Source organism: Lontra canadensis, unplaced genomic scaffold (assembly GCF_010015895.1).
Source record: "Lontra canadensis isolate GAN:19392208 unplaced genomic scaffold, GSC_riverotter_1.0 scaffold72, whole genome shotgun sequence".
Classification (NCBI taxonomy): Eukaryota; Metazoa; Chordata; class Mammalia; order Carnivora; family Mustelidae; genus Lontra; species Lontra canadensis.
The window spans coordinates 7,162,517-7,183,873 of record NW_022631066.1 but is presented as its reverse complement, the minus strand read 5'-3'; the positions used below and the strand labels follow the sequence as shown (position 1 = coordinate 7,183,873).

Below are 21,357 nucleotides of genomic sequence, written 5' to 3'. Positions count from 1 at the left end.
CTTTATTAGTGGTTGATCAGCAACCCTTACCATATGTTTTCTTTTATCAGTGAAATTTTTTTCTATCTCATATTTTCTTCTTTCTAGTTATGGTCTTTTCCCATGAAGTAGTCCCTCTAATATTTCTTGTGAAACCCGTTTAGTAGTGATGAACTCCTATAGCTCTTGTTTATTTGGGAATTCTTCAGTTCTTCAGTTCTGAATGATAATCTTGTCTGGTAGAGTATCCTTGGTTGTAAATTTCTTCCTTTTTGCACACTGAATATAATGTCTGCACTATCTTCTTGACTGATAGAAATTCCTTTACAGACCACAAAAGATCAATATGTCTAATTTGTGAAATTGACCAAACTGAAAAAAATATCATATGCAATTGAAAAGGTTGTTCTGAGGAAGCATACCTTTAATTTTCAGAGATGTGTGACATTATACGCAACTAATGAATCATTGAACACTACATCAGAAACTAATGATGTACTATATGTTGAGTAATTGAACATAAAAACAAACAAACAAAAAAACCAAAACACACACACGCACACACAAAATTAGTATCGAAAGAAGATTCCACATAGAGATGGATCAGAATTGAGAGGGCTTAAAGTTTCATTTAGTGAAGTACAAAAAGCTTTTTAACGTCCATTTTTCTAAAAAATGCTTTGTGTGTTTGTTTGACAGTATAAAATTCAATAATGTATATACAGAAGTATATATGTAGAACTATATATATATATCTAGAACTGTATTTTACTGTAACATTGAATGTTTTCCCTTTCATTTATTCAACAGTTACTTCTTGATTGCTAGTAATCCGTCCATATTTAGGCACTCATATTCTCAGGGACCATATAGCATGGTTATGGAGACAGATCTAAGCAGATAATTTTAATAGAAGCTGAGATTTATTGACTGTTACTATGTGCCAGGCTCTGTTCTATGTGCTGTACATGTGTTAATTTGAATATTGTTTAGAATTCCATTTATGTTGTTCTTGGTTAGTTTGGGTATTCTAATATGCATTTGTAAGTGTTCACATTCTGAGTTTGTACTGTATTCATGTAAAATGTAGAAACTTTGCAACTGTTTAGGGTTTATTTACTCTTCATCATCCTTTATGCAATAATTATCATACATATGATACATTACTTCCATGTACATTATAAATCCCAGGAGAAAATGTTAAACTTTTTGTTTTAAACCATAAGCGGTGGCCCCCATCCTATCTAAGTTTGGAAGCTACATGTTGATTTAATCTTTTCAAATCCTACCATAGGTAGGTGCTATCATTACCCTCATTTTATAGATGGGAGACTTAAGGCACAAAGAGGTTAAGGTACCCCAGGTTGTAATTAGAACCTGGTAGATTTAGGATTTGAGCCCATGTTTGCCTGGCTCCACAATTTACATTATTAACTTCTCACAGCGTAGTAACTTGTTAAAAGAACCATCAGAGGAACACAGGAGGAAATCCTTAATTTAGGGGTTTAGAAAACTTCATGGAGAAAGTGATTATGTTAGCTGTTGACTGGTGAGTTAAAACTCTTCTCCTTTCAAATTAGAGACTGCTCCAGTTTGGATTATTTTCTGCTTCAGGAGTCTGTGGTAGATTGATAAGAGGGTCTTGCAAGTTTTTAGATTAAGTGGAGGTAGGAAAATTTGAGGACAGTCCTCAAATACTGTTTTCCTTTTTTGTGTGTGTTAGGCTGCAGAACAAGCAAAAGCAAGCCCAGCCTTGGTTGCCAAAGATCCTGGTACTGTGGCTAACAAAAAAGAAGAAGAAGATTTAGCAAAAGGTATGTTTTTAAGTGCCGGGTACTAGAAAAGTGGGAAGAAAATGGGTCCCTTACTTAATATTATTTTCCTGAGATATTTTAAAGTGAAAGATATAGGGCTTTACAGCTAACACTGAAATCTACTTTGTGCCCCTTTACAGTATCAAATAATACTTTTTTGAGACAACTACTATTCATTTATGTCCTTTCAATCTATTTTGAAATACTATTTTTATTACACTGTATATCCATAAATAATACCAATACTTTTATGTGTCCAACAAATTCTTTTTTCATAAAGAATTATACATACCATTTACAGTTTTTTTAATGTGCACTAAGATCTATTCATAATAGAACACATAAATCAAGTTCACTTGTTTTAACTATTGTATAATACTCCAGTGTATTAATAAATATATACTGTAGTTTATCCGTCCTGCTACTGATGGATATTTGGGTTTTCTGGGGTTTTTTGTTTGTCTTTTGTTTTGTTTTTTACTATAGTAAGTAGGCTGCATTGAGTATTCTTGTGAATATTTTCTTTGTGTGTTTTTGTGTGTGGGTATCTTATGTGACGGTAACCAGTATTTTTGGCTCATGCGGGAGGTACATCTTCAACTTTTCTAGATAGTTTATTTCCTCTGCCACTAGCAGTGTATGAAAGTTACTAGTATTTTTAATCTCCTGAAAATATTTGGTATTTGAGTTTGATTTTTGTGATTCTGATAGGTTGGATATAATATCCATTTATCTTGACTTTTATTTCCTTGATTACTAGTGAGCCTTGGTCCTTTTTTGTATGTTTATTAGCTGTTCTGATTGTCTCTCTTTTTATTGAGGGTTTTTTATTTTTAAGATGATATAGAAAGTTTAATTTTGGATGTTAAACCTTTGCCGATTATTATTATTTTTAATATTTTATTTATTAGAGAGAGTGAGAGAGCACTAGAGAGAGGACAGTCAGAGGAAGAAGCAGATTCCCCTCTGAGCTGGGAGCCTGATATGGGCTCGATCCTGGGACTCCAGGATCATGAGTTGAGCCAAAGACAGTCGCTTAACTGACTGAGCCACCCAGGCACTCTTGCCTGTTATTTCTATTGTCAATATCTACTTTTGACTTTTGGGTTTTTTTTTTTTTTTTTAAGATTATTTATTTATTTATTTGACACACACAGAGAGAGATCACAAGTAGGCAGAAATAGGCAGAGAGGCAGGCAGAGAGAGAGGGAGAAGCAGGCTCCCCGCTGAGCAGGAGCCCGATGTGGGGCTCGATACCAGGACCCTGGCATCATGACCTGAGCCAAAGGCAGAGGCTTAACCCACTGAGCCACCCAGGTGCCCCTGATTTTTGGCTTTTACTTTTGACTTTGATAATGGTATATTTTATCTGATAGAAGTTTTAAATTTTGATGTCAAAATTTTTGCTTTTTTGTTATGATTTTTGCTTTTTTTACATCTTAAAATATTTTCCCCTACTCCCCAAATCCTCAAAGGTACTTTCCTGTATTTTCGTATGATAGTTTTAAAGTTTTCTTTTTCCTATTAGATCTTTTATCAATGTAGATCAGAGATGAAGGGGGTTATGGTTTGAGTTGAAAGCGGGGTAATCCGTCTGTTCCGATTATATTGCAGAGCCTGAGTGACACATGGTGATGGCCTGCATGAGGGGAGGAGTGGAAGCGCCAGAAGAAACACGTTTGAGGGCTGCCTGGGTGGGCTCAGTTGGTTAAGCATCCAATTCTTGAGTTTCGCGCAGGTCATGATCTCAGGGTTGTGAGATCTAGCCCTACCTCGGGCTCCCCGCTGAGTGTGGAGTCTGCTTAAGATTCTGTCTTCCTTCTCCCCTTCCCCCCTACCCAGAAAGAAAGAGATATACTTGAAATCTCTTTGGGGGTAATTTGTTAGGTGAAACTTCATTCTAGTTATTTCCAAGTTCCACTTCTTGGACTGATCACATAAGAATTAACGTTGAAGCTGTAAAGTACAGATTCCCGGATACTACCTTTGACACTCTGATTTATTAAATCTTCATTGAGATATGGGACTCTTGACTTCCCTAGTGATTTTGATTATCATTTTGGGAACAGAAGCTGTAGAAGTATATTGAAAATATGGAAGAAGATTTAAAATATCTGCAGCTAAATAAAAAAAGTGAATCTAAGATAATTATATCTTTTTAGTATGCAGAATAATTTAAATTTTATCCATTCAGTAGAAATAGTCATTATGCAGGGCACCTGGCTGGCTCAGTCAGTAGAACATGTGAATTTGGATCTTGGGGTTATGAGTTCAAGCCTTATGTTGGGTGTAGAGATTACATAAAAAAAACTCTTAAAAAAATAGTAATTGGGGCACCTGGATGGCTTAGTGGGTTAAGCCTCTGCTTTCGGCTCAGGTCATGGTCTCAGGCTTCTGGAATCAAGCCCCGCATCAGGCTCTCTGCTTAGCAGGGAGCCTGTTTCCTCTCTCTCTATGTCTGCCTCTCTGCCTACTTGTGATCTCTCTCTGTTAAATAAAATCTTTAAAAAAAATAGTAATTATTCTGTTCAACTTTTTTCGTTTATTCTTTAAACTTTCAGTTGTGAATGAATGAATAAAATTCATGAAATCATTTTTATTCATTATGTCAAGATATGTCCTACTTCCCAACTTCACATTTAAAAGAATACATTTTACCTTCAGATACCTTTTTTTAACTTCTTTGGATTGTTGGATATATTAACATTTTGAGTCTTTTTAACTCATTCTTTTCCAGCTATTGAGTTGTCTTTGAAGGAACAAAGGCAGCAGTCAACCACCCTTTCTACTTTATACCCAAGCACATCCAATCTCTTAACTAACCACCAACATGAAGGCCGAAAAGTTCGTGCCATATATGACTTTGAAGCTGCTGAAGATAATGAACTTACTTTTAAAGCTGGAGAAATAATTACAGTTCTTGATGACAGGTGATGGATAATATCAAATTGATATTAAGTTGACATTCATATGAAAATATATAACATATTACTTCTGTGTTTCATATTATTCCTGTTGAATGCCATTACCAAAGGTAATAAGAATAAATATTGTAGATATTTTCTCTGTGTGACAGTTTTTTTACTTTGCTTATGTCATATTGTCTGGATTCTTTTTTGTAGTTTAATTTTTTTTCTTATCTCTTATTTAAATAGTTTTTATTTGTTTTGGAGGCCTAGTTTATTCATTTTTGTTCCATCTAATAATATAAATTATTAAATTAGTAAGGTTATGATTTTAGAAAATATGCCAAATATGTGTTGGTATGTATGGAATTTATTAGAAATGCATAATACATTGAACTTATTTATACAAAAAATAGTATATCCATGGGTCAAATTCATTTTACATGGAATTATATAAATTTATGTTGTTATGGGAGGTGATTCAGTACCTCTGGTTTTTTGTTTTTTAATTTAAATTCAATTAATTAACATACAGTATATTATTAGTTTCAGAGGTAGAGGTCAGTGATTCATCTGTCTTACACAGTACCTAGTGCTCATTATATCGTGTGCCCTTTTTAATGTCCATCACCCAGTTGCTCTATCCTCTGCCTTCCTCTCCTCCAGTAACCCTCAGTTTGTTTCCTATAAGTACGTCTGGGTTTTGACTAGAGTTTTATGTTTACTCAAATTTGTTACTGATGATTGTTACTGATAATGAAGTACTAAGATTTGCAAGTGGTTTTAAAAAATAAATAAATAAAAATTTAGGTTGTAGTGTAACACATTATCTTGAGTAAAAGAAAAGTTAAGTTTGAGCTGTTTAGCTGAAAATTGCAGAAAACCTTGATCATTGATTCATTCAAAAAGTGTTCATTGAGAGCTTGGTAGCTTTCCTTATACTAGGCACCAAAGATACAGTGGTGAAGCATGGGATGTATCTGAGTGTATGTTCATTGTGAACGTTTGTGCTATAAACAGTGTCATCTATCATCTTGTTTCTCGTGGGAGAAAAAAGGTGCTAGTGTGTACAAGAGAGCGCAAAATTTAGGGATGGATCTGAATTAAGAGCCTACTATTACCTTATTACAAAGGAGTCTTGCAGGGAGCCCGTGAACTACCTGAAGTTGAAGAGTTCTCTGTTTTGGTGAGCAGAGTTCAGAGCCTTGTATTATATCCTCAAAGCATTCACCAGCCTTCCAAAAGATAAAGAGCTGTGTGTTTAACATTCTTTATCTTCTCTGAGGCTTCATCTTCTATTCGTAATAATGGTACATTCATTTCTTCCCTCCTTAGATTGTTGGGGGATTCAAATCTAGTAAGAATGCAGGTTAAACACTATAAAAGGTAGAGATTTATAGAGATAAAAATCTTTATTATAATCAAGATTTTCTTTTTTGCTCCTCATTAGTGATCCCAACTGGTGGAAAGGTGAAACCCATCAAGGCATGGGGCTATTTCCCTCTAATTTTGTAACTGCTGATCTTACTGCTGAACCAGAAATGAGTAAGTATTTTCCAGTCTGTAAGTGAATGATAATCCACAACTGTCTTCTTTTTTTTTTAATTTTATTTTTTTTCAGTGTTCCAAAATTCATTGTTTATGCATCACAGCTATTGCTCCATGCAATATGTGCTCTCCATAATACCCACCAGCAGGCTCACCCATCCCTTACCCCCCTCCCTTCCAAAACCCTCAGTTTGTTTCTCAGAGTCCACAGTCTCTCATGGTTTGTCTCCCCCTCCAATTTCCCCTAACTCACTTCTCCTCTCCATCTCCCAATGTCCTCCGTGTTATTCCTTATACTCCACAAGTAAGTGAAATCATATGATAATTGACTCTCTCTGCCTGACTTATTGCACTCAGCATAATCTCTTCCAGTCCCATCCATGTTGATCCAAAAATTGGGTATTCATCCTTTCTAATGGAGGCATAATACTCCATTGTATATATGGACCATATCTTCTTTATCCATTCGTCTGTTGAAGGGCATCTTGGCTCTTTCCACAGTTTGGCGACTGTGGCCATTGCTGCTATGAATATTGGGGTGCTTTTCACTATATCTGTATCTTTGGGGTAAATACCCAGTAGTACAATTGCAGGGTCATAGGGTAGCTCTATTTTTAATTTCTTAAGGAATCTCCATACTGTTTTCCAAAGTGGCTGTACCAGCTTGCATTCCCACCAACAGTATCAGAGGGTTCCCCTTTCTCCACATCCTGTCCAACATTTGTTTACTATCTTGTTAATTTGGGCCATTCTGCTGGTGTAAGGTGGTATCTAAGTGTGGTTTTGATTTGAATCTCCCTGATGGCTAATGATGATGAACATTTTTTCATGTGTCTATTAGCCATTTGTATGTCTTCTTTGGAGAAGTGTCTGTTCAAGTCTTCTGCCCATTTTTTGATATGATTATCTGTTTTGTGTGTATTGAGTTTGAGGAGTTCTTTATAGATCTTGGATATCAGCCCTTTGTAGTGTCACTTGCGAATATCTTCTCCCATTTCGTTTTTGTTTTGTTGACTGTTTTTGTTTTGTTGACTGTTTCCTTTGCTGTGCAAAAGCTTTTGATCTTGATGAAGTCCCAAAAGTTCATATTTGCTTTTGTTTTCTTTGCCCTTGGGGACATGTCTTAAAAGAAGTTTCTGTGGCTGATGTGGAAGAGGTTACTGCCTATATTCTCCTCTAGGATTTTGATAATTCCTGCCTCACATTGAGGTCTTTTATCCATTTTGAGTTTATCTTTGTGTATGATGTAAGAGAGTGGTCAAGTTTCATTTTTCTGTGCATAGCTGTCCAATTTTCCCAGTACCCTTTATTGAAGAGACTTTTTTCCACTGTAAATTTTTTCCTGCTTTGTTGAAGATTAGTTGACCATAGAGTTGAGGGTCCATATCTGGGCTCTCTATCTGTTCCTCTGGTCTATGTGTCTGTTTTTGTGTCGGTATCATGCTGTCTTGGTGATCACAGCTTTGTAGTAAAGCTTGAAATCAGGCAACGTGATGCTCCCAGCTTTGTTTTTCTTTTTCAACATTTCCTTAGCAATTTGGGGTCTCTTTTGGTTCCGTACAAATTTTAGGATTGTTTGTTCCTGCTCTTTGAAAAATGCCAATGAAATTTTGGTCAGGATGGCATTGAAAGTATAGATTGCTCTAGGCAGTATAGACATTTTAACAATGTTTATTCTTCCGATCCATGATCATGGAACGCTCTTCCATCTTTTTGTGTCTTCTTCAATTTCTTTCATGAGTGTTTTGTAGTTCCTCGAGTACAAATCCTTTACCTCTTGGGTTAGGTTTATTCCCAGGTATCTTATGGTTCTTGGTGCTTTAGTAAATGGAATTGATTCTCTAATTTCCCTTTCTATATTTTCATTGTTAGTGTATAAGAAGGCAACTGATTTCTGTACATTGATTTTGTATCCTGCCACATTACTGAATTGCTGTATGAGTTCTAGTAGTTTGGAGGTGGAGACTTTGGGTTTTCCATATAAAGTATCATGTCATCTGTGAAGACAGCGAGTTTGACTTCTTCATTGCCAGTACCATTGAATACCTTTTATTTCTTTTTGTTGTCTGATTGCTGTTGCTAGGGCTTCTGAGTACTATGTTGAACAACAGTGGCGAGAGTGGACATCCTTGTCATGTCCCTGATCTCAAAGGGACGGCTGTCAGCTTTTCCCCATTGAGGATGATATTCGCTGTGGGTTTTTCATAGATAGATTTTATGAAGTTGAGGAATGTTCCCTCTCTCTGTATACTTTGAATCGTTTTAATCAGGAACAGATGCTTTATCTTGTCAGATGCTTTTTATGCATCAATTGAGAGGACCATGTGGTTCTTCTCTCTTCTCTTATTGATTTGTTCTATCACATTGATTGATTTGCGAATGTTGAGCCACACTTATATCCCGTGAATGAATCCACCTGGTCATGGTGGATAATCTTTTTAATGTACTGTTGGATCCGATTAACTAGGATCTTGTTGAGAATCTTAGCATCCATATTCATCAGGGATATTGGTCTGAAATTCTCCTTGTTGGTGGGGTCTTTGCCTGGTTTGGGGATCAGGGTAATGCTGGCTTCATAAAAAGAGTGTAGAAGTTTCCCTTCTATTTCTATTTTTTGAAACAGCTTCAGGAGAATAGATACTATTTCTACTTTGAATGTTTGGTACAATTTTCCAGGGAATCCGTCTGGTCTTGGGCTCTTGATTTTTGGGAGGTTTCTGATCACTGCTTTAATCTTGTTACTAGATATTGGTCTATTTAGGTTGTCAGTTTCTTCCTGATTCAGTTTTGGAAATTTATAGGTTTCCAGGAATGCATCCATTTCTTCTAGGTTGCTTAACTTAGTGGCATATAACTGTTGATAATAATTTCTTTTCTTTCTTTTTCTTTTTTTTAAAGATTTTGTTTATTTATTTGATGGATAGAGATCACAAGTAGGCAGGGAGGCAGCCAGAAATAGAGGGGGAAGCAGGCTCCCTGCTGAGCAGAGAGCTGGATGCAGGGCTTGGTCCCAGGACCCTGAGATCATGACCTGAGCCGAAGGCAGAGGCTTAACCCATTGAGCCACCCAAGATAATAATTTCTGATGATTGTTTCTATTTCCTTGGTATTAGTTGTGATCTCTCCCTTTTCACTCATAATTTTATTAATTTGGGTCCTCTCTTCTTTTGGATTAGTTTGGCCAATGGTTTATCGATCTTACTGATTCTTTCAAGAAACCAGCTTCTAGTTTCCTTGATGTGTTCTCCTGTATCTCTAGTTTCTATCTCATTGATCTCTGCTCTAATCTTAATTATTTCCCTTCTTGTATGTGGGGTTGGCTTAATTTGTTGTTGATTCTCCAGTTCTTTAAGGTGTAAAGAGAACTGGTGTATTCTAGAATTTTCAATTTTTTTTGAGGGAGGCTTGGTTGGCTATGTATTTCCCCCTTAGGACTGCCTTTGCCGTATCCCATAGGTTTTGGCCCAAAGTGTCTTCATTCTCATTGGTTTCCGTGAATTGTTTAAGTTCTTTGATTTTCTGCTTGATCCAAACATTCTTAAGCAGGTGGTCTTTGGCTTCCAAGTGTTTGAATTCCTTCCAAAGTTTTTCTTGTGGTTGAGTTCCAGTTTCAAAGCATTGTGGTCTGAGAATATGCAGGGAATAATCTCAGTCTTTTGGTATCGGTTGAGCCCTGATTTGTGACCCAGTATGTCATCTATTCTGAAGAAAGTTCTATGTGTGCTTGAGAAGAATCAGTATTCTGTTTTTTTAGCGTGGAATGTTCGGTATATATCTATGAGGTCCACCTGGTCCAATGTGTCATTCAATGCACTTGTTTCTTTATTGATTTTCTATTTGAATGATCTGTCTATTACTGAGAGTGGCATGTTAAGATCCCCTACTATTAATGTATTCATATCAGTATGACTCTTTATCTCAATTAACAGTTGTCTTATGTAGTGACAGCATGGAATCGATTATGGCAGAAGTGAAAACTTAGGGCAGAAGTGAAAACGGCTGGAGAGGAAGTTAAAAAGGCTGTCAGTGAGATCCATTCTAATCTAAATACTCCAACAGCTAGGGAAACCGAGGCAGAAGATAGAATTAGTGATCTAGAGGACAAACTGATAAGAAAGAAAGGATTAGGAGGAGGCCTGGAACAAACAGCTTAGAAGCCATGAAAACAGATTTAGGGAAATAAATGACGCCATGAAACGTTCCAGCATCAGAATTATTGGGATCCCCGGGGGGAGGAGAAAGAAAGAAGACTGGAAGATAGAGATGAACAAATTCTCCATGAAAATTTTCCCAATCTGGGGAATAGAACCAGCGTTCATGTCCTACAGGTAGAAAGAACGTCCCCCAAGATCAACAAATCTAGAAAGACCTTGAAGCCCTTGATTGTAAGACTGACGGATCATAATTTTAGACAAGAGCTTTTGAGAGCAGCTAGGGGGAAGAGATTCCTTACATACAGAGTTAGTTCCATCATAATAATGTCACACCCGTCCACAGAAGTCTGGCAAGCCAAAAAGGGCTGGCAAGACATATTCAGACACTAAATGAGAAGAACATGCAGCCAACAATACTTTATCCAGCAAGGCTGACATTCAAAATGGATATAGAGATAAAGACTTTCCAAGACCAGCAAGATTTAAAAGAGTATGTGACCACCAAGCTGGCACTACGAGAAATATTAAGGTGGGGAGGGTTCTATAAAATGAGAAAGAACCCAAGAGTGTCATAGAATAGAAATTTACAGAGACAATCTATAGAAACAAGAACTTTACAGACAACATGATGTCAATAAAAGCGTATCTTTCAATAATCTTTCAACGTGAATGGTCTAAACGCTCCCATAAAACGGCACAGGCTTGCAGATTGGATAAAAGGACAGGACCCATCCATATGTTGTCTACAAGGGACCAATTTGGAACGTAAGGATACATCCAGACTGAAAGTGAAGGGATGGAGAAGCATCTTTCATCACAGTGGGCCTCAAAAGAAAGCTGGGGTAGCAATTCTCATATCAGATAAATTAGATTTTAAACTAAAGACTGTAGTCAGAGATAACAGAAGGATACTACATCATTCTTAAAGGGTCTACCCACCAAGAAGATCTAACAATTGTTAATATTTATGCCCACAACTGTCTTCTTAATAAAAGAGTAAAAATTCAGCTTCATGGAAAGTTAAAAGCTGAGCTGGGACTCATTAATTCCTCCAAGGTGTTAATTAAGAACACAGCTTGTGTGCTTGCTTTGAGAGCATGTATACCAACACCAGCCCCAAACTTGGAAGCAGGGGCCTGTAAGCAATATAATGGCTTTCCTGAGCCCCCATGTTAGATACTCAGACGGGTCCATAACTAATCATGTGAATACCTTTTTGTTTGTGCTACTAGGGGAAATAAACTAGAAAGTTTCCAAGGAGGAAATGTGATGTTACTGGCAGTCATAATAGTTGCAGGAGATGTAACTACTGGTAACTTAGAAAAATGTTGGTAGGTAATTCACTGCATTTGTACGTAGTACTATAATTCACTGATCTACATAATGATGAGTCTGAGACTTCAAGATTAAGTCCTAGTCTCCCTCTGTTTAAGGAAACAAATACATTCTAGTGTAGAAAGATTTCCATTAGTGGTTGAAAGGTTTAGAATTTTAAGACTTTGTGTATATAAGTTGGTAAGCTGTAGTTATGTGGCAAAATATCTCACCTCATCTCATCTTTCTATAAAGCCAGTAGAAGGGATCAAAGAGAGTCATAAGCCATAGGATGCTTGGGGTTTTTTTTTAGTTTACAAGAATTTTAAGAAAGGATCTCTGTCTCATAGTCATCTTTTCATTTCTGACAGCATGTAGTACTGAATCTTAATCAAAATACATACTATCTAAACATTTATATGATAAATAAGTATGTGTGTGTATATATACACATACGTGTGTGTTTACATATATATATACACACATATATATATGTAAAGATATATATAAAAGGTAAACTTTCCTTGAATAATAACACTTCTGTTTCAGGAGAAGACTTTAACAAGTCGGACATTACTTTTATCATTGATGAAACAAAGCTGTCTCCTAATTACTGCCAAGTTGTCTCATGTCATTTTATAAACAATTTATGACAGAGACTGATTCCTGATACCCATTCTATTAATGGAGTTCTTTTTTTGTTAGAACTCAAAAAATATGTTGTAGAACCCTTTTTAAATGGCAGTGTATTGTGTGCCAACTTTTTAACCTGGGCTTATGGTGGTGATTTTTTTTTTTTTTTTAGGTTTTGATTTTTTTGTTCTTGTTTTGTCCTCATTAAGCTGTTGGAAAATAGGGAATTGTCTTGGACTTCTGTTCAAGATGAAACCCAAGATCTCATATGGACCATGTAGCCAACTCATCTTTTTCTCTACCATATAGCAGTGCAGCTTTGAAATGAGTATTCTAGCTCGTCTTCCTGTGTTTCATTGTGGACTACTGAAGAGAAGAGCAGGAACAGCAGAGCTTCTGTAATGGAATTGTAGTTCTTGAGCTTGGGAAAGGAGTGTTAGCATGGTCTTCTTAGCATTCTTCTTTTTTTCTTTTTTTTTTAAGATTTTATTTATTTATTTAAAAGAGAGAGAGAGATCATGAGAGAGGGGGAGGGTCAGAGGTAGAATCAGACTCCCAACTGAGCCCAGGAGCCTGATGTGGGGCTCCATCCTGGAGCCATGTGGGGGCTCCATCCTGGGACTCTGGGATCCTGACCTGAGCCAAAGGCAAATGCTTAATTGACTGGGCCACCCAGGCGCCCCTTCGTATCATTATTCTTCATGAGGAAACAAGCCCACTTTAATGTCCTGTATAAGTACCTGCCCTGCTTAGCTTGTTTTTCTTTAGGAAGTGTAGGAAGATATTGTAAAAATATTTATTTTGTGTCCATACATACACACATACATACTTGCACGCACGCACACATATTTGGTAATAGTATTAGTGCCTACGAGGAAAAGCACTGAAAACTTGTGCGTGGTCAGCTATTAAGATGTCTAGTCTACCATGTGTTCTCTTATGGGTAGCAGCCAATGTGGTGCTTTCTCAGCTCTCTACTTGCTAAATAGCTCAAGATATGAAAAGCAGAATTATCTCTAGCACATGTCTCTTTTACCCCCATAGGAAAATAAAATCAGCTAAAACGTGTGCGTGTATAGAATTTTGCTTTATGGTGACTTGAATGGGATGAATGGAAATTAAATTATCTACATTTTATACAGAAATTTACAGCACAAAATACATAAGTGGTGTGAGTTCCTGTTCTCAGAGTGAAAAATCATCGGCCGGATTCCAGTATGTGGGCTGGTAGTGCCAGATAGGTTGGTATTTAAATCCAGGTTGTGTCATATATTAGCTTTCTCCTGTGCAAGCATTTTTAATATTACTGTGCTGCTGTTAACATCATTTTTAAAATGGGTGTATCTCATAAGATGGCAGAAGAGATTCATTTGGGAGGAAATGTAATATTCTATTATGCACATTTAATAGTTCAATTAATATATTTCCTTTCCCTAATTCTGCTCTGTTCCCAAACCCTGTTTCATCTTGATTCTTAATATTTTTGTGAGTACTGATTAACCACATTGGTACAGGATGAGAAATGCAGAAAGGAAGTTCATTCCTTTAAAAAGTCATATGGGCCTCTCAGTGTGTTGGGGGAGATGGTTAATTGCTCTATTAATCATAACCTTGTATTTACTAGTTAATGATATATTGAATAGTTTTTAAGGATTGCTTTGTTAAGCAAGAGAAATATGTGCTTCTGGCCAGTGATTTGCAGATCCCTTCATAACCACATTTTTATTTCAAAGAATAATGTAACTAAAAAATGCAGGCTGATTTCATGGATCACTGCCCATACCACTTGTAAAGTTCACTGACCTGGATGTCACTTTCCTAGTAAAAAGTCTAAGTGGCTTGTCAGAGAATGTATAGCTGACTTTCCATTTCACTACATTGAAATAGCATGGTCTTTCAAATGAGATTTTTCTTTGAAAGGACTGGTAATTTAAAAGAGGACTTATTTTAATTTGTAGAGTTCATTTATGACCTTGTAAAACTTTACTTTTTGTCCCCTGATTTGCTGAACTCTCATATGTAGTAGGTAATTAATCTTTGTTTCAGAAATATACCTCTTATTTTACTGAAGTATCTTTTATGGAAAATGTAAAATCTTAAGATGGAAAAATCTTCACAGGATTCCATAAAATAATGTTCTCTCATTATTGCCTAAATATATAGTCTAATTATTCCTTAAATTGAGTCTCTCAGATTGAAGGGAATAAAAGAAGAATCCAAATTCTCTCACGCAGTTTAAAGTGCTTTAAAATAGAATTTTATTATAAGGAAAAAATAAATATTACATGTTTTATAGTTAAAACGGAGAAGAAGATGGTACAATTTAGTGATGATGTTCAAGTGGAAACAATAGAGCCGGAACCAGAGCAAGCCTTTATTGATGAAGTAAGTGATTTCCTCCGCGAGAGTTGGTATTCAATACTTGGTATTGAAGTTTAAGTGTTGTTATTGTCATCTTTAAAAAAAAAATTGCTTGATTAATGCATGTATTTTATGTTATAAAATTCCAGCAATATAGACAAAGCGAAGATTGTCCTTGAAACTCTCTAGTCTCATTCTGTACCTCATCATTAAAAATCCTGCTTAATATTCCATAGAATGGGTTCATATGATTTAATTATTTTGCTATTGGAGTTTGGGTTTTTTGCAGTTTTTTGTATTTTTTTTTAATTATTGCAAATACAATTGTAGTGAAATTTTTTTAAAAGATTTTATTTATTTATTTGACAAAGCAGGAGAGTACAAGAGTACAAGCAGAGGGAACAAGAGGAAGAGGATGAGGGAGAAGCAGGACCCTCTGCTGAGCAGGGAGCCCCAATGTGGGGCTCCATCCCTGGGATTATGACCTGAGCTGAAGGCAGATACTAATGACTAAGCTACCCAGGCGACCCTGTAGTAAAATTTTTTTGGACAAAATGTATTTAATAGACTATGTGACTGTCTTATTTGCAATGATCAGTACTTAATGCTCTGGAAATTACATCGTTTTTAACATTTTAAACTTAGGAAAAATGATGTGTCCTCTTTAAAATATTTGAAGGGATTTTGTAGGTTTTTAGCCTTCTTTGGGAGGAGCCATAAACAGAAAATTTGAAGAGTACTCTTAGTGAAAGAGACTGTCGAAGACTGTGCTGAAAGTCAGGGAATCTGACTGGATCTGGGAAAGTTTTGTTTAGCCAATTTTATAGCATAAGAAAATGTGTTTAGAGTCAGCCTCGTGGTCTGTATAGATAGCTCATTTCTTTGATATTAGATAATTTCAAATAGAGTGTAATATTTTATAAACAAAACAAAAAGTAACCACATGTTAGTTAACTCTTTCATGTTAGCTCCACTTCCCTCCCTTTTTTTCCTTTGCTATAGGCATACTTTTCTGACACATGCCTTCTTTTCTAGGCTACTTAAAATGGAAATTATGAATCTTTTACATTGAAACATAGTATCTATTTTAAGATATAAAATTCTTTTGACTTTGGAAGAGTTTTTTTTATATACTTGTGTCGCTTTTACTGTCCAGTGATTAGTTCATCTCTCAAGGTCTTCTTTGCAGAAACAGTTTTTGTTTTGATTTAAATGACTATATAAAATTGGTAGTCTATTTTACATTTACCTAATGTACCTGTGTTTAGTAACATAACCATGTAAAAACCGTGCATGGAGAAAACTTTGTTATTATTATAGATTATTCTTTGGTACTCAGTATTCTTTGGAGATCAGTATTTTGATTCTTAAAAAGGTACATATTAAGTACATATATACTTGTGTAATATATAGGTGTATTTATATAATGATATAGGTGTATTTATAAATTTATATACAATTGGTTTTTATAAGGAAAGATTCTGCAATTGATCTGAGTCCTTACTTTGAGATGCCTTCCAGCCTTCTCACATAGGAAAATAGAGAAACCACCAATCTTCCTCCTTTTATGACAGACTGAAATATTGGTGGGAAGAAAATGTAGAATAAAATCTTATGGCCCTACTTAGAAGGGGAAGAGCTGTAATATAGCTGAGCTATGCCTTGCTAAAACAGCTGCTGTATTCACCATGGTGGAGAAGTAATAATGAGTTGTTAGTCATAAGCAATGCCATCTTAAGAGAGAAGTTACCAAGGCTACAGCTGCTCCAAAACAAAATGACAGAAATCCACAGCATGACATAACAGATTGAAGAACTCACACGTTGTAAGTTTAAATATGGCTCTATTTCTTCTCATTTAAGAGAGTCTCTGTTAGCAGTTTCAAAAGTAAGTAGGAAGAGCTTTCAAAGCTCTGACTTTACATGGTGCTAAAGAGAACACAGATACTAAATATGTAAAAGCAAAATTGGAGTCTCCATATGAATCCAAAATTTCTCCATCCTTTATCTAATTAATGAAGTGAGACTGTATTGTTGCTCAATGATTTATTGCTTTTTCTATTAACTATTTAATTCCTATAGGACAAAATGGACCAACTGCTACAGATGTTGCAAAGTACAGATCCCAGTGATGATCAACCAGATCTTCCAGAGTTACTTCATCTTGAAGGTAAACTATTTTCCATTAACTTTCCACATAAAAAAATAATCAGAGGTATATCTAGTGTTCTGTTACAGAATAGTTTTATATTTAGATAAAATTGAGAATGATATAAAAAATACTAACATTTCTACTCCTCTATGACTTCGTTTCACTTATATGAATATCCGTGAGAGATTTGCTTCCTTTTACTGTGTTTTCTTACATTTCTTTAAATCTTGTTATCTTAGCAATTTGTCACCAGATGGGACCTCTCATTGATGAAAAGCTGGAAGATATTGATAGGTAAAAGAACATTTGCAATTATCTATATTGTATATCTTCTTCCCTCAAGTTCTGTTTAAGTGCCTACTGGGATAGAGTTGCCTTTTTATTATTTTTTTATTTTAAAGATAGGCCAAAAGAGCCAGTTCTCATTCAGTTATTTTCTACTATAGATATGGGAATTAGAATTAGTCACATCTTCCTATTTTTTTTAAGGTCTGCATTTGTTTGACCTTAATTATATTAGTCTTTTAAGAAGAATAATGGTTACCGATTGTAATCATTATAGTGCTATACGTAGCATTACCAGAGCCCACAAATGACCTACCCATCTGTTATTTACTAGGGACACCTAGTTATTTCAAGGTAAAGTCAAGTACAGTAATATGGTGGAGTTCTCCCAGCACAGTACATAAAGCAGTTTTTGTTGCCTTTGAGCTAAAGTACAGGGTATTTTCTGCCATAAAGTTTAAATTTTTAGTAATATCTACTTATATTACTTTTTGCTATTTTATGTGCCTTATTTAGAACATCGTATCATTTAAATAGCAGTTGTTTGAAATTACTGTGTAATATTTCAGAAAACATTCAGAACTCTCAGAACTTAATGTTAAAGTGATGGAAGCACTTTCACTGTATACGAAGTTAATGAATGAAGATCCAATGTATTCCATGTATGCGAAATTACAGAATCAGCAGTATTACATGCAGTCATCTGGTGTTTCTGGTTCTCAGGTAAGCCTTTAAAAATTCAGGCATATCATTTTATTTTTACTTTTTTAAGATTTTATTTGTTTTAGAACACGTGAGCAGAGGGTGGCACAGAGGGAAAGGGAGAGAAAGAGTCTCAAGCAGACTTCCCGCGGAGTGTGGAGCCTCACTTGGGGCTCATTTTCAGACCTCCACGATCAAGACCTGAGCCAAAATCAAGAGTTGGATGCTTACCAACTAAGCTACCCAGGTAGCTCCTCAAGTATATCATTTTAAATTCTCAATATATTTGAAATTATTTGGAATAGCTATGTTTTTATAAAAATGTGAAACTTTCTGAAAGTAATCTTAGACTAAAGTTTAAAAGAATTTTTTACTTGATACATACAATGTATAATACACTAATTATTCCAGAATTCTTTTTAAAAAATTGTTTTTCTTCAAGGGTATGCATCAGAATCACTAATCAAATTAAAAAAAAAAAATACAGGTTTCTTAGCCCCACCTGAAACCTAATGAATCAAAACATTCAAGAGTAAGGACAAAACATCTATATATTTCTAAAACTTCATATGTAATTACCTGGTTAAGAACCTCATTTTTTTGTCTGATTATTGCTAAAAAATTAATAACTTTTTCTGGGTATCTGCAGTTTTTTATTTTATAGTAAGTTGTTTTAATCTGAATTTTTCCCTCTTCCTTTAACAAGATATAGAATGTGGGCACCTGGGTGGCTCAGTGGGTTAAAGCCTCTGCCTTTGGCTTGGGTCATGATCCCAGGGTCCTGGGATCGAGCCCCACATCAGGCTCTCTGCTCAGCAGGGAGCCTGCTTCCCTTCCTCCCTCTCTGCCTGCCTCTCTGCTTACTTGTGATCTCTGTCTGTCAAATAAATAAATAAAATCTTAAAAAAAATATATAGAATGTAATATAGAGCCCTTTTCCTCCTTAATCACCCTAAGCAACTATTTCAAGAGCACTTTCCCCACAAACTGAGTAAGTTTACTGTCTAGGGAATAATTAGATAGGCATTCTACTTTACTTATGCAGAGTGGCACAGATTTTGTGCAAGTCCCCCCCCCCCCCCCTTAAATGGCCCACTTCCCCTGAAATGAGAGGCCTGATGCCTGGGACTGAGTAGTCATATTTGAGCAACATGGGGCTAGGTGACAGCTACTCATGGCTCTTGATACCAGTCTGAGAAAAAAACAAAAACTCTTTATTTGCAAAGTACAAAAAACAATGCGTTTAGATTGGAATAGCTCTGTTTATAATTAAGACCTTCTGTATTCTGATGTATGATGAGTCTTAAAAGCTTAAAGAAGCTTTTAAGCTAAAAAGCTTAAAAGAAGTGCTAAGATGATTGTCTTACCTCCTGATGACTGTGTTACTACTATACTATCTTTACTACTATCTCACCTGGTAGGAGTCTGTCTCACTTACGTAGACAGTGGGGTTCTCTTCAAATATATGAAATGGAAGGATTTAGTGAATACTATAGAAAATTAGAATATTATGTGTGTTTAAGATTTTGGGCATTTAAGAGGTCAGTCTCTTTAGACTAAAATAAGTATAGTTTTTAGATGCCTGAGAGGTCAAACAATAGCCCAAAGACAAATCCAGCCTCCCACCTGTTTTTGTTTTTGTTTTTGTTTTTTAAATCAACTTTGCTGTAACATTCTCACTCATTTATACATTGTTTCTGGCTGCTTTCTATATGGGCAGAGTTCAGAGAGGCCCACAAAGTCTAAAATATTTATTATCTGGACTTTTGTAAGAATGTTTGCTGACCCCTGCTTTTGAAAGTTAGGTTGCTCTGTGTTCACTAAACTGTAATGTAGGAAATACAGATTGTATATGCAGTCTGTGGACATGAAATAGTGAATTCAAAGACACTTCTTAAACATTTTTTGGGATTCCTTTTAGGAAAGTACTTAAAATATCAATATGGAAAGAGAGATGATATTAGTGTAAAGTTTCGAGGTAAGTTCCTTTACCGCTTCTATATGAGATAAACACAAGTTTAGCTCATGTTTACCTAAGAAAATCATCAGAAGCCTACTTCACTGAAAAGTATTTTTCTTAATGGCTATCAAAAGAAATAACTTTTAAAAAGATTTCAGAGATTTGATTGTTAATTCGCTTTGTAACTGAATGCCTTTACAAAGAAATTTTAGCATACCTTTTAAAGTCTTAGAAACTGTATTTTTCTTTTTTTTTGTCATGAACTGTTCTAGGTATATCCAGGGCCTCCCCAAAGTGGTACTTACCTGGTTGCAGGGAGTGCACAGATGAGCCATCTCCAGAGCTACAGTCTTCCCCCAGAGCAACTGTCTTCTCTCAGCCAAGGAGCAGTTCCAGCATCTGTAAACCCAGCCCTTCCCAGTCAGCAGACTCAGGCGTCCTACCCTAAGTAATTGGATTTTTGACTGTTGTTTTACTGCTGTTTGGAGTTAGTACTGTTGTAACTCTTAAATGCCTCCATTCACGTGTAACCGTAAGAGCTGCATAAGAAAAACCTAGGATAGATGCCATCACCAGTACCAGATGGTCACCCTGTTTGTGGTTAGGAGTGGGTTCTACTTGAACCCCTGCATTATTGCATTACAAGCTAGCCTTCTGTCTCACTGAATCACTGAACAGCTCTATTCAAGTCTTGGTTTTGTATTTTTAATATTTCCTATCATTTTTCTTTTTATCAAGGTGATATTGGCATATAACATTATATAAGTTGCAGAGGTACATTTTAATTATCTGTATGCACTATAAAGTGATCGCCACTAAAAGTGTAGTTACATCCATCACCATTCAGTTTACCTTCTTCACCCATTCTACCCAGCCCTTCATCCTCTTCCCCTCTGGTAATCTCCAAGCTGTTCTCTGTATGAGTTTGGTTTGGTTTGGTAGTGGTTGGGTTGTTTTAGATTCCACGTATGAGGGGAATCATTAGAATATTTGTCTTTCTCTGACTTATTTCGCTTAACAGTGCTTTTAAGTTCCATGCATGTTGTCTCAAATGATAAAATTTCATTTTTTTATACCCAAGTAGTATGTATACACTGCATATACTACCGTACACACACACACACACACACTCATACATCTTTATTGATTAATTTATCAGTGGACATTTTGGTTATTTCCATTTCTTGGTTATTTTAATAATCCTGCGGTGAACATAAGGGTGGATATATCTTTTCAAATCAATATTTTTGTATTCTTTAGATAAATACCCAGAAGAGGAGCAACTGGATCATATAGTCATTCTCTTTTTAATTTTTTGAAAAATCTCCATACTGTTGGCTGCACCACTTTACATTCCCACCAACAATATATGATGATTGCCTTTTTTGTACTGCCTCATCAACACTTACTTCTTGTCTTTTTGATAATACCCATCTAATTGGTGTAAGGTGATATCTCATTGTGAATTTGATTTGCATTTCCATGATAATTACTGATTTCAAACATCTTTCCTGTGCTTCTTGGCCATCCTTAGGTCTTTGGAGAAATGT

At 35.7% G+C, this 21,357-nt stretch overlaps 1 protein-coding gene across 5 annotated transcripts in view; it reads left to right on the top strand.

Moving 5' to 3' along the window:
- STAM (signal transducing adaptor molecule) overlaps nt 1-21,357 on the top strand; it is a 96,055-nt gene that overhangs the window by 55,111 nt on the left and 19,587 nt on the right. For 4 of the 5 annotated variants that reach the window (XM_032880889.1, XM_032880892.1, XM_032880890.1 and 1 more), the window contains 8 exons: nt 1,703-1,793; nt 4,531-4,723; nt 6,150-6,244; nt 14,645-14,733; nt 16,791-16,878; nt 17,100-17,154; nt 17,715-17,868; nt 20,080-20,255. In XM_032880889.1, the coding sequence (XP_032736780.1) occupies nt 1,703-1,793; nt 4,531-4,723; nt 6,150-6,244; nt 14,645-14,733; nt 16,791-16,878; nt 17,100-17,154; nt 17,715-17,868; nt 20,080-20,255 (941 nt within the window). The remainder of the gene's footprint in view (nt 1-1,702; nt 1,794-4,530; nt 4,724-6,149; nt 6,245-14,644; nt 14,734-16,790; nt 16,879-17,099; nt 17,155-17,714; nt 17,869-20,079; nt 20,256-21,357) is intronic. The other variant, XM_032880893.1, reaches the window with a different exon arrangement.